The 13,732-nt window shown below is 42.0% G+C and overlaps 1 protein-coding gene across 2 annotated transcripts in view; it reads right to left on the reverse strand.

The window, feature by feature from the left end:
- Positions 1-2,019: 2,019 nt before the first annotated feature.
- Ckap5 (cytoskeleton associated protein 5) overlaps positions 2,020-13,732 on the reverse strand; it is a 93,303-nt gene continuing 81,590 nt past the window's right edge. For both annotated transcript variants that reach the window (XM_085696566.2, XM_048428214.3), the window contains exons 36-44: positions 10,754-10,933; positions 9,666-9,853; positions 9,197-9,272; positions 7,652-7,840; positions 7,432-7,569; positions 6,966-7,049; positions 6,192-6,351; positions 2,865-3,016; positions 2,020-2,717 (exon numbers count right to left, since the gene is read on the reverse strand). In XM_085696566.2, the coding sequence (XP_085552692.1) occupies positions 2,478-2,717; positions 2,865-3,016; positions 6,192-6,351; positions 6,966-7,049; positions 7,432-7,569; positions 7,652-7,840; positions 9,197-9,272; positions 9,666-9,853; positions 10,754-10,933 (1,407 nt within the window). In that variant the 3' untranslated portion in view covers positions 2,020-2,477. The remainder of the gene's footprint in view (positions 2,718-2,864; positions 3,017-6,191; positions 6,352-6,965; positions 7,050-7,431; positions 7,570-7,651; positions 7,841-9,196; positions 9,273-9,665; positions 9,854-10,753; positions 10,934-13,732) is intronic.

Below are 13,732 nucleotides of genomic sequence, written 5' to 3' on the forward strand. Positions count from 1 at the left end.
TGACAACCAAGACTTTAGTTGTCCTATCTGACATCCTTCATCATGCCATCAAAATGGTACAGACGTGCCCCCAAGAGGCTCATTCAATCTTCATGTGTGTGAGTGCATGCTTGAGACAAGGTCTTACTATGTAGCTCTGGCTCTGCTGGAACTCATGATGTAGATCAGACTGGCCTTGAACTCAGAGAGATCATCCTGTCTTTACATCTCCAACGTGTGTGTGTGTGTGTGTGTGTGTGTGTGTGTGTGCGCGCGAGAGAGAGAGAGAGAGAGACAGAGACAGGTTTCTCCTTATACAGCACTTATCAGATTAGAGCGATTTGAGGTAAGAAGGGGAAAGGATGTTTAAATTTATAGACTTCGGACAAACTGAAGTTTTAAAATTGTGGAGATGGCCTGTCACACAATACATTTTCAAGGGCACTGTTAAAGAGTCCTATCTATATAGCATTAAAGTCTTATTCCCACTGGGGACATTTACGTGTAAGTGGGCAATGCAGCCTCTGACATTTGATAGAAATTTTGGCTGATGTGAAATTTGTTGACACTGCAGAACTGTAGTAAGATGCATGCATCGCTGAACATCTGTCTGATTTAGGTGTTGACTGGAGTAGGGCATAGGGTAACGCCACTGTCAGCTCTGGTCAACCAACATACATAGTTTAGTGGGAGGGCCAGGGATAGGCATAGAGGCAGATAGATCCCTGTGAGTTTGCAGCTAGCCTGGTCCATATAGTACTATGCTAAAGTGAGCCAGGGCGTGGTGCGACCCTGTCTTGATAAATAAACAACAAATCAAAGGTGGAAGGACCTCTATCATTATCTCAACCCCCCAGCCCTTCTCCCTTCTCTGTCTGCTGAGTCTCCTTGTATAGTTTATGGTTAGTCACTTGAGATCAGCCTGCCAAATGCTAGGATTATGGCTATAGGCACTGTGGCAAGTGTATTGGATTATGGCTATAGGCACTGTATTGGTTTTTCATATTTGATGCAAAAGGGAACAGAGAATGAAGAGTTTCTTGCTTATTCTGTGATTCTGGTTCAGGTTCTCAGTGACAGTATCTCAGCTACTCTGGGCTTTAGTGGGGAGGGTTAAGGATGCATTGTACCTTGGCTTGGTGGTACACATCCTTAATCCCAGCACTGGAGAGGCAGAGGCAGATAGAACTCTATAGTTTCAGGACAGTCAAGGCTACATGGTGAGACAGTTTCAAAATAAATCTGTAATACACTCTTAACACCACTGTGGGGATATATAAACTTAGAACACTTAAGAGTTTTCAGTTGAATGGTGCCCATTCTAGACCCCACTTTCCAAACGACAATATCCTCCTTCCCTGCTGTGAACACTTACCACTCCATGCTCCCCCTAAAAAGCAAGTTTAATTTCAGGCAGCCTTGGGCTCACCAGAAAATGGTGACTGGAACCAATACAGAGTTCACCTGATGAAAAAAAATCCAGATTCATTTTCCTTCCATCTTTCATTGCGTGGGATGCCAGCTGAGTAGAAGCTGTCCTGGAGCCTGGCTGGAGTCTCCCTAGAACCCAGAACCTCTTAGTCCTGTAGCAGTTTTCTAACTACTGAGGAAGGGAATCTGCAGTTCACATTCTGTCCTCAACCAAGTATAAAGCAATTAATTAGTCGGGACTGACGGCAGGAAAGCAGCAAGCTCTCCAGACCCACCAGTGAACCCAGTTCCCTCGAGTCTGCGCAGCAGAGCAGTAGGACGCTGTTTCTCCATCAACTGGAGACGACCAGAGGCAGGGTCACGAATCAAGACTTCAAAACAAGGAGGCACAGACAAGCTTTCTCTGTTCCTTGGGTCTGCATGTGGACAGCAGGCCAGCAAGTATTCTCTTCCCAAGGAGCTACAGCCCCAACCCATGAGTTAAGAAAACGTGTACCTCAGCAGGTCATGACAAGCACTCTTCTACCTGGCTCAATGCCCAGCTTCCTTAAACAGGCGACAGAAAAAGCGCCCCAGCACTCCCAGACACGGGGCATCTTGGGAAATAGGTATAGTTAATGCAAACTTTATTTACAAAAGACTTTTAAATTAGTTGTCTCATGCCATGCATTCATACAGAATACAGTGTCCCTTCAGGGCTACAGGAGAAGAGCTCACAACTCAGAAGGAACTATTAAGAGTTTCTAATGGCTGAAAGCTAGGAAAAATTAGGACAATTTTACAAATGAGCCATTAAAACAAAACAAAAAAAGATATGGAACCTAGTCTGAGCAGAGGGTGCAGCTGTTTGGAAGTCTGTACACTAACCTAACCCACAGCCAGTCTTCCAAAGGCAGCACTGATGGGGAGAAGCAGAGCTTGTGCAGATCCGCCCACAGCCACTCCTTCCCCGTCTGCTGTCTGATGCATACAACAGTTTGTGTACACGGGGCCTGCAGTGGCCACTTCACACTACAGGGCTTCTAGATTAGTAAACTAAAGCTGCAGAGTGCCGAGGGAGGGCAGCTTCATTTGCGACTACTCTTTATTCTCTCCAGTCTCTTTTTCAAGTCATCAATGTTAGTTGTGGAGGAGGAGGTGATGGATCCTGAAGAGTGGGTCTGGCTGGAATCCAGGTCTGAGTGCTGGTGCTGCTCGCGGGACTCCCGCAGCTGTGAGAGCTTGCTGTGGAGCATGTCTGTAGATGAGGCAACTGGAGGAATTGCTGGTTTGGAGAGCAAAGAGGTCAGCGGAGGTCGGTCATCTTGCTATTGATAGACGACAGAGAGACACAGTCTAAGTTCAGGGGAAGCAGTCAAGATGCAACTCTGTCTGAGTGTATACCAAGGTTAAGCTACTGTCCCTGACCCGCCTGACACCGCTTTCCATTCCCACACAGTAAGAAAGAACAGTACCTTTGTGTTGTCAAGGCCACACCGTTGTCGAAGAATTTTTAGCCTTTCCAGGTAGACAGATGGTCCCACTTCTTCTCCATTTGTGTTACCTATAGAGGATACTGTGCTTGTAGGGGTGGGCACACAGGTGACCTCCATTTGAGAAGAGATGCCTACAGAGAAAAGTGAAGAAAGCTCATGTAGATACCCACACACCCCAACTTCCAGACTGCAAGAGCCAATCTGCCACCAAAGACATCCAATTTCTAGGGTCAGTAGCACAGCATACATCTAGCATACACAAGTCCCCAGCAACAACAACAAAATTTTAAGGTCCTGAATGTTTTCACTGTACTTGAAAACTAAAAAGAATCCACAAAGATCTACCTTGACTTAGTAATACAGGCTAGTCTCAAATATAAAACCTAAACCTTGTTGAAACTTCAAGAACTGATACAAAAGGGCTGTCTGCCTAAACCTTTGTTATGTGAAGGATGTATACCAAACATCACAGGGCTGGCATGGGCAATTCAAAGTATATGATGAGTACCCAACTCAAACATGAGGTGTGTGGAAGAACTGGTTACGTTTGGGCTGGATGACACAACAGAGAAAGAGTTTTCAAATCTAAAGGGAACAGCAAGGAGCTCAAGGGATAGGCACTACCCATCAATATTATTAGAGAAGAACAACAATTCATCTCAGTTCCTAAATTTCTAACAGAACAGTCATAAAATGCAACATTTAAAAGACCTAACTTACATGGCTGGAGAGATGGCTCAGTGGATAGTCTGACTTGTAAGGCTGGAGTTTGAATCACCAGAACTCAAAAAAATGCTGGGTGGGCACAGTGCCCCTGAAATTTCAGCATGTAGGAGGCAAGCTGCCTAGACAGAATAGCTAAACTGGTGAGCTCGAAGTTCAAGTAAGAGACTCTGATTTAATTTATAAAGTGGAAAACAACATCAACATCATTCCTGGGATTCCAAAAGCTCCTGTACCTGAACACATGCCAACATACATACAGACTGGCATATACATGCAGACCTAACCTAGGCTGGGTTATGGCTTAGTGCTTGTCTCAGGGCTGGGGAAATGGCTCAGCTGTTAACAGCACTAACTGCTCTTCTAGAGGACCCACGTTTGCATCCTAGCACCTACCCACATGGCAGCTCACAAATGTAACTCCGGTGTCAGGGTATCTGATGCCCATCCTTTTCTGGCCCACTGCACATGTGCAGTGCACAGACATATAATAGAGAAAACACCCATACACAAAATAAAATAAAGTGCTTGTCTCACATTTGTGAGGTCCTGGGTTTAATCCCTAGCACCATAAAAGCAGAGCAAACTGGCAAAATCTTGCATTAGATGTGCTGCTTAGGATACAAGTATCAATTAAATGTTGAACATCACAAAAAAAACCTCTGAAAATGGGAAAAGGAGACCTTCCTGAGCCAGGCAAACTATTGGCCTACTACTACCTGGTGCCCCGCTTGCACCCTGCGGAAGGACTTCACACCAGTGGGAGAGATGTTGGGAAAGCTGTGCCATGGAGAGCTTTAGCCAAGTGAGACAGACGCAGAGAGAACCTAAACTAAGCACGGTGTGTGCTTCGACAGGCACCAGTTCTAGGATGACGATGTGGACGCTCCACTGGACTTGGAAAGGTAAACAGAGGGTACATTTCACAGCTCTGCACTGTCCTGAGGACAGAGACTTTGGCAGCTGGGTCTGTCTTTGGTTTAAAGCTGTGATCAATATTTTTTTAAAACTAACCCCTCTCTGTCTTCTTTAGATTCTGTAAGCAGTTAATTTTCAGAGTGGCCATTTTGGGACAGTAATATTTCAGCCTGAATATAGGATATGCATTCGTTCTACCCATCTCTAAAATAGCTGCAGTGCCAACTTTGCTCTAGGCAACAAAACCGATAAAAACTTTTTCTTTTCTTTTTAAAAAAATATTTATTTACTTATTATATATACAATATTCTGTCTGCGTGTATGCTGCAGGCCAAAAGAGGGCACCAGACCCCATTAGAGATGGTTGTGAGCCACCATGTGGTTGCTGGGAATTGAACTCAGGACCTTTGGAAGAGCAGGCAATGCTCTTAACCTCTGAGCCATCTCTCCAGCCCTGATAAAAAACTTTCTTAAGCAGATCTTTTCTTTCTTTTCTTCTTTCTTTCTGACAGGTGTCATTTAACTCAGGATGGCCTCTAAAATCCTGGAATTATAGGCATGTTACCATGCCCAGTTAATGGGTTCTGGTGATTGGATCCCAGGCCAGCACTCTACAAACTGAACTACATCTTCAGTACCTCTCATGTGGACTCTAAATATTAACCGAGAGGGAAAGACACCAAACAGATTATGTTAGAAGTGGTAAATGTACTGGGTGTGGGGGCATATCCTTTCCATCTCTGTACCCAGGAGCAAAGTTTGTGAGTTAAAAGGCTTATCTGATCTACATAGTGAGTTGGGGGAGGGTGCTATCCAGCTGGTAAAGAACAAGCTTACAAGTTTTCAACAACTGAGATCACAGTATATAAACAAGATCTGAATAAGGACAAGGAATTGGCTAACAGGCTTTCTCTGTGAAACAGTCCTAGCTGTCCTGGAACTCACTTTGGAGACCAGGCTGGTCTCAAACTCACAGAGATCTGTCTGCCTCTGCCTCCCAAGTGCTGGGATTAAAGGTGAGCACCACCACCACTGAGATCAAGGCTCTCTTAGAATCAACAGTACCATATATATAATGACTAGTGCAGAGACTAGAAATATATTGGTGGTAGAGAGTATGCATGGCATGTACAAAGCCTGGCTTCCATCCCCACATTAAAACACACACACACCAGAATGACTAAGCCAGTACAAAGGTCCTAAGGCATATGTGTCTGTGTTTCAGAAACAGCGAGGGGTTGGTGGGTCTGGAGAGCAATAGATGAAGTACCAGAAGTAGCAGGGGATCAGACAACACAGAACACTGAGAGATTTCTGCCTTCTGGAATATATAGCTGGCAACTCCCGATGCCCTGTGGAAATGTGCACAGGAAAATGAAGGTGGATGTAGGGAGAATATCAGGAGGGCACTCTGCTGCAATGCAGGTAAGAGAGAGTACTTGGTGGGAAACCCCAAGTTGTCAGAGTGGAAGGTAAGAAGAGTATGGTGGATCCTGCACATGATCTGCAGGTGCAGCCAAAGAGTTTCCTAACAGAGGAAGAGAAAACCAAACGCTTTAGTTTTTACTAAACTAAGATAAAGTTGATACCAACAAAAATGCCAATGGAGTAAGTAGGTAGCTTGCAACCACTTCAGCCTATTTCTGCAAGAAGAGGAAACTACACCTGTCGAAGTGGGAATGCGGCCTTTGCCTTCCCTCTCCATCTCAATCACCCGAAGGCCTCTCTCAACATAACTCTGAAAGAACTGTGAGGAGTTTTTCAGAAATGGTTCGATGTCAGCATCTGAGTATTTCTTCTTATATTCATATAACTCTGCTAAGCCCTGGTAAAAAAGAAAAAGGAAGAGGTAAGGATGGATGTAAAATCGTGTTCCTTTTCCATAAAGACCACTACCTATTTGGTTAAATCCCTTTCACTTCCCCCTTTCCTCCTCACCTGTTCCATCTATCCCTCCTTCTGTTTTTTTTTTTAAAAAATATTTATTTATTTATTATTATGTATACAATATTCTTTCTGTGTGTATGCCTGCAGGCCAGAAGAGGGCACCAGATCTCCTTACAGATGGTTGTGAGCCACCATGTGGTTGCTGGGAATTGAACTCAGGACCTTTGGAAGAGCAGGCAATGCTCTTAACCACTGAGCCATCTCTCCAGTCCCCTCCTTCTGGGTTTTTGCAGACAAGGTCTTGGCCCATAACTTCCTATGTAGATCAGATTGTCCTCAAACTTACAGTGATCCCTTTGCCTCAGCTTCTTGAGTGCTGAGATTACAGTTGTGTACCACAACACCTGCTTTCTTGTTTATTTTTGCTTTTTTGAGTCTCAGTGTATAGTTCAGGCTAGTCTTAAACTTGCAATCTCCTATCTCAGCCTTTCAAGTGCTGTAACTGCTACATGCTATGGTACCCAGTCCTAGGCTTAACCCTTTCATTCTCACCTCTTTAGTGTTCTCCTTAGAGCCAATCTTCTTAAAAATCTCAGCTAAGAAATCATTTACTTTGGCCTTTGATGATTTTTCATCCTAATAAATTGAAAAGCACAAAGAACTGGTTAGAGTTGAATTACTGAAAACACACAAGAGGATGGGTACTAGCAGAGAATACTTTAAAATTATGGGCCTTGCTGGTATGCTTCTACTGGTAGAGACCAGTATTCTGTAGAGAATGTAGAGCATGTGTAGAGACCACACCAGTATTCTGGTTATGAGTGCTTCCAGTCTGAGGATTTCACCTCAACTCTGAGGACTAGCTGATCTATTCCACACTGGTTAAACAGAGTTCACAGTGGACTTACCTAGTGTCACAGAAGTCTCTCTTGGGGAATCAAAAAATGGTTATACCAGCAAACCAAGAGACTGATCATTCCAATCCCTAAACTTTCCCCTTGGGAATCAGGCTACTCACTATTCGAGAAGCTCCCTTTTCTGTTTCCTTATCAGACTTGCTCCCAGTCTGGTCCATACTGTGCTTCATCATCCGACACAGGTGGGCCTCCAGCTCAGACTCATTCTTATTGTCAATCATTGTGAGGTGGTCTAGGATCTGAGGGAGACAAGTACATTCAAATGCTAGCAAAAGGCCCTTCCAAGAAACTCAACAGAGACTGACTGCTGTTCTCACTCACCTTAGGTCCTTTCAGTTTGCATAAGGTATGCAGAAGGGTCTTTAGAGTCCTTATAGGAAATTCGCTTTTGCATTGCTTCAGTTTCTCTTTGGGAAAGACTTTCATGAAAATGTGGATGTCCAGAAGAATTCTGTCTAGGTTGATGCTGTTGATGGTATCAGGCAACAGTCGAACCATTCTCCATAGACACTATAAAAATAAGAAGTAAGAAGCTGGAGGGATGACTCAGCAGTTAAAACCACTAGCTGCTCTTCTAGAAAATCCAGGTTCAATTTCCAGCACCGACATGACAGCTCACAACTGTCTGTAACTCCAGTTCCAGTGGATCTAATACCACGCAGACACACTCAGGTAAAAACACCAATGCATATAGAATAAATAAGCCATTAAAAAAAAAAAAACAAAAAAACGGAAACAAAGGGAGTGACTGAAAAATGAGGATAATTTATCACAATTTTTCCAAATTCAAGGTTATTTTTTAAAGATGTGTGCTTGTTATCTATGTGTATCCTGATTTATTATGTGTGTGTATGTGGGTGGAGTTTCCTTAGTACTTGAGTAGTTCGGACTGTTTAACCAAACTAATCTAAGGAAGGACAATTGTACAGCACTACAGTACCAGAAGTACGCCACACTTGGAGAGTGCCATGAAAGATTCAGCACACATTCCTCTCACTCAGAAAGAAATATGCCTAGTCAAATGTCTTGCCTTCTAGTTTTTAGAAGGCTGGCCATGAACTTGCTATGTACCTGAGCCTGGTCCTTATGCCTCACTTTCTTTCTTTCTTTGGTTTTTCGAGACAGGGTTTCTCTATAGCTTTGGAGCCTTGGAACCTGTCCTGGAACTAGCTCTTGTAGACCAGGCTGCTTGTCTCTGCCTCCCAAGTACTGGGATTAAAGGTGTGCGCCACCATTGCCCGGCCCTTATCCATTTTTTTTTTTGGTTTTGTTTTGTTTTTTGTTTTTTGCCTACTACTCTACGCGGATCTACGGAGGATGGTGGGAGACTGTGTGTGTGAGGGTTGTTCTGCAGGTCACCAGCGGCGCTGACTGATGGTATATGGAACTACATGCAGTGCCAGGCCGGGGATTGAACTCGGGTCCTCGGGCGGAGCGGTTGGGTTTCAATTTTTTTTTTTTTTTTTTTAAATAGCCTTGCTGTGTCAATCACACTGAACTCTGTATCTCAGGCTGGTCTTGACTCCCATCTTCCTGCCTCAGCCTCCTGTGTTCTAGAATTACAATGATTACCATGCCTGGCTTACCATTTGTGTTTTCCAGAAGTACCTTAGTTGATTTCTGTCAATGTTGTAATTCAAATTTATTTCCCAGATGGGCATGGTGGTGCTAGCATTTAATCTCAGAAAGCAGAGGCAGGTAGATCTCTGTGAGCACAAGATCAGCCTGGTCTACAGAGGGAGTTCCAGGACAGCCAGGGCTATACAGAAAAACCCTGTCTCAAAAAAAAAAAAAAAATCCAGAACAAAACAAAAACAAAATGATTATATCTTTGAAAGACAAGAGATAAAATCATTTCAACTTTACCTTCATAACAAGCTCTGAGTATTTGGGAGAACTGGCTGTTGCTAGCAGGCTGTCCTGAAGTAAAACAAGTAGGGCACTGGAAAAACAAATAGCATTAATAAATCTTAAATCTTCATGCTTTTCCCTGAGAAAAACATTTTACTGTCCTACTGTAGAAAAGTCAGATAGTGTTACTACTTTTAGACTGAATTACATTTGATTCCTTTAGAAAAAAGTAACAAATTATCTTACCAGACAAACTTAAAAGTTAAATTGACTTTGACCCTCTTGCCCCCACTTGAGTGGAATGGTTCTCAGTGCCAGGATTATAGGACTGCACACTGCCACTATGCTGGGTTTTAACAATTGCTGTGGAGCAAACCCAGGACTCTGTGCATGCTGGGCAAGTACTACCAACTGAGCCACACCCTTATACGTGCAAACAAATGAGAGACTTTCCCAAGGTTTACTGATGAGTGTATAAATATACCTGAGGATATTGGTCTGGTCAGATTTCTCCAAAACCTTCACCACCAAGAGGTTCACAGAACGAATCACCTGTTGTCCTTCCTCAAGATCTTCAATCCGAGAATCCAACATTAATGTGATCAGGCCATGCATCAAATCTTTCAATACTCCAGTGGAGGCTTCCCGGGCCAGGCTCTCTATCTGAAATAGCTACCCAGTCCTAACTGTGTTAGGGAGGTTAAAACTCAATATATAGAATAAAGAAGAAAAACATAGTTGGTATATTCTAGTCAATATTCAGCTCTTCCTCTCTCATTAAATATATAGGTATTTGTATATGTAGACATAGGCCTTAATGTATGTCCTATCTGATCAATACTTGAAATCCCAAGTGCGAGGATTACATGCTTATATCAACACACCTGGCATAATTATACTGCATTTTTAAAATACCCACGGTGAAAAAAAAAAAAAGAAAAGAAAGAAGAACAACTAAGCATTTTACTTTATGTCCTAAACTAAGGATTCTTGAGTAAACGTGTGTGCTGCTGGCACAGTCCACACCAAGGAATCTGGTCTCAGCCCTAAGAGAGTGGCAAAGTCTTCTCCATGTGAGACACAGAGGGAAATGGCAGAGCCTTCCTCAGGGGTCTGAGTGTGGGTGTTGATAGTATGTGCAGAAGATATCCTCCCCCATGTACACAGCCTGAGTCCCCTATAGAACTGCTCCTAAAGAGATTACTATACTTGTCTCCTTTATCCAGCCATGTAACATAACTCCTGTGTCTCCTTGTTTATCTGTATACAACAACCCCACCTCTCTGTTCAATTCTATATAATAAGTATGTTGAATTTCTGGGGTGCTGAGGTTTCCCCATCCAAAAGTCTAGACCACTCTATGGTTAAATTTCTGTCTTCTTCATTCTGCTTCTACTCCAATTGTGCTGGATGAGGCTCCTAACACTTAGGTAATATACTCAGTGCTAAAAGTGAAAACTGGCTACACGACTCAGATAATTTTACCAAGTGACACAGGTCTCACATGAACATCAGCACTGACTGGCTGACAGAGCTAAGAGAAACTCTACTTCTGTAGAGAAAATGTCTTACCGAAATCATGTTGCCAATGATACAGCTATACAACTTAATGATGTCATCCTTGTCCAACTTCTCATCCGCCATATGTGTGCTATAGATGAGTCTTAGCTGCATGAACGTCGCGATCAGAAACTGATCAATGTGGCCAGACATAGCTTCAGCTTTGTCTTCCTGCCTCAGGACCTCATCAATCTGACAATAAAAATCCCAAGCTGTAGTTTCCAAGCTTTATGAGTGGCAAAAAGACAGCATAAGACACCTTTCCTTAGGAAAATTCATTAGCAAAGTGCTGATTTTACCTAATTTATAAATAACTAGTCCTTAAGAATTCAATTATTCAATAATTTTTACTGAGCAACTTAGTATTAAGTAAATTAGTCAGAGACTCTGTTCTAAGAGGCTTACTGTCTAGTTCACAGAATAATGCCTATACTTAAATATTCAATTTAAGAGAATTTTTTTTGTATTTTAGATATTTTTAATATTAAATCTTTCATAAAATCAAGAGTAGTGGCACATATCTATAGTTTTAGCATTTTGAAGCTGAGGAAGCAGGAGAATTTTAAATCTGAGTTCAGACTAGGCTATACAGCCAAGTTCTAGGATATTCAGAGCTACAGAGTAAAAACCTGTCTTTAAACAAAAACAAGAATAAGGCTGGAGAGATGGCTCTGCTCTTCCAGAGGTTCTGAGTTCAATTCCTAGCAACCACATGGTGGCTCATAACCATAATGAAATCTGGTGTCCTCTTCTGACCTGCAGGTATACATGCAGACAGAACACTGTACACAAAATTAATCTTTAAAAAAAAAAAAGAACAAAAACCTTAAACTTAGTAGGAAGATGCTCTGCCATTGAGCTCTTTATATGAAGACCACCTTCCTACTAAGTTTAAGATTAAGGCTCGGTGGTTTGATCCAGAGAACTGTCAAACAAAATTTAAAGACAAAACAATCTCAACAATTAAAAAAATGAAAGTAACAAACAAAAGACGAGGCTCAGAGAGCTCAGATTATTTATTCAATCTAAACCAAAATCTCAGAATTTTTATGTTCAATGTATTTTCCTAGGGTCTTGTGTATGTTAGGCATATAAAGCAGATTTTTATAATTGCGTAAATAATATACTATATTATTGGTCTTCATTTTTAGCAGGGTTGCCATGGTGCACAACTCCACTAGGCACCAGTTATATGGAATGCAAGGTGAACACCTCCCAGTTTTGGCCTTACTTTCATTTATCTCTTCATATCTGCCTACTTCATAAACACCACCTTCAGTGGGACAGTTTAACGTTTCCATATGCACACCATAAAAACACTTCCCTCTTTTACTAAATTAACTAACATTAAAGGTAGATATATATTCTTTCATATTTATAGTAGTATAGTCTTATATTTTCTATAATTATTATACAGCACAGTATATATAGAGGTTTTGGGGCACATTTATTATACAAAGGTTATATGTACTTTTCTGCACCTAGCTTTCTTTTCCATTGTTTTGGGAGAGAGGGCCTCACTATATAGATCTGGCTGTCCTGGAACTCACTATGTAAACCAGATTGCCTTTGAACACACACATATCCACCTGCTTCAGTGTCAGTGTTGGGTTTAAAGGCATGCACTACCACCCCCAACTTGTATCTGGTTTTCTAACTCTGTGGAAATTATGAAATTTCTAAAGTCAAAGGAACAAACAACTTTATTTTGGAAAGCGGCATAAGGAGTTGGAGAGATGTCTGGTCTGGTAGTTAAGAGCAGAGGACTGGAGACTGGTTCCCAGCGTTCTCATGGAATCTCAGAACTGCCTTTAACTCTAGTTCTGAGAAATCTAATGCCCCCTTCTGGTTTCTGTAGGCACCAACCAAGCATACATATATACTCATGAATATATGCAGGGAAAACACTTAAACACACACATAAAAAAGAAAAATACCTTAAAACAGCGGTTCTCGGCTGGGCAGTGGAGGTACACACCTTTAATCCCAACACTCTGGGGGCAGGTGGGTCTTTGAATTCAAGGACAGCCTGGACTACAAGTGAGTTCCAAGACAGCTATAACAACACAGAGAAACCCTATCTCAAACAAAACAAAACAAAACAAAAAACACCAAAAAAACCCAAAAAACAGTGGTTCTCGACCTTCCTAATGCTGCAACCCATTAATATAGTTCCTTTTTTTTAAAAATATCTATTTATTTATTATGTATACAGTATTCTGTCTGTGTGTATGCCTGCATGCCAGAAGAGGACACCAGACCCCATTACAGATGGTTGTTAGCCACCATGTGGTTGCTGGGAATTGAACTCAGGACCTTTGGAAGAGCAGGCAATGCTCTTAACCTCTGAGCCATCTCTCCAGCCCAATATAGTTCCTTATGTTGTAGTGACACGGTTACGCTGTAGCTGTAATTTTGCTCCTGTTATATATTGTAAGTATCTGATATACAACCCCTGTGGGGGTTGCCACCCACAAGTTGAGAACTGCTGCCTTAAAATAAAAAAGTTTTAAAAGAAGCCAGCATAAGAGCTAATGCATTTATCAAAATGTTCAATCATTCCTTTACTGATGACTTTTCAATGTTTCTAGTTTAGTCTTTTATCTACTGTATATTACAATAAACAAATTAAAATCTCTGTGTGCATATATCCTTATGTGCTTGCATTTTCATTTGTGGGAGAGAGGATTGTCATTTCTTAGAGGAAGTAGTGTTTGCATTTGGTAGAGACTCAACTGAGGCCTTGCACATGCTAAGCACGCACCATACAATGAGCTACACTCTCAGTTAGTATCTGGCATAGTGGTGCATGCCTTTAATACCAGCATGTACAGGCAGAGGTATTTGGATCTCTGAGTTCAAGGCCAGCCTGATCCACCTGGCTAGTTTCAGAACAGTCAGAGACGCTGTCTCAAACAAAACCAAACAAAAATGTAGTAACAACTAATGTCTCAATTTTTTGTTTTTATGTCCATGTGTAATAGCCCTGAC

Source organism: Myodes glareolus, chromosome 10 (genome assembly GCF_982192425.1).
Source record: "Myodes glareolus chromosome 10, mMyoGla1.1, whole genome shotgun sequence".
NCBI classification, from domain to species: domain Eukaryota; kingdom Metazoa; phylum Chordata; class Mammalia; order Rodentia; family Cricetidae; genus Myodes; species Myodes glareolus.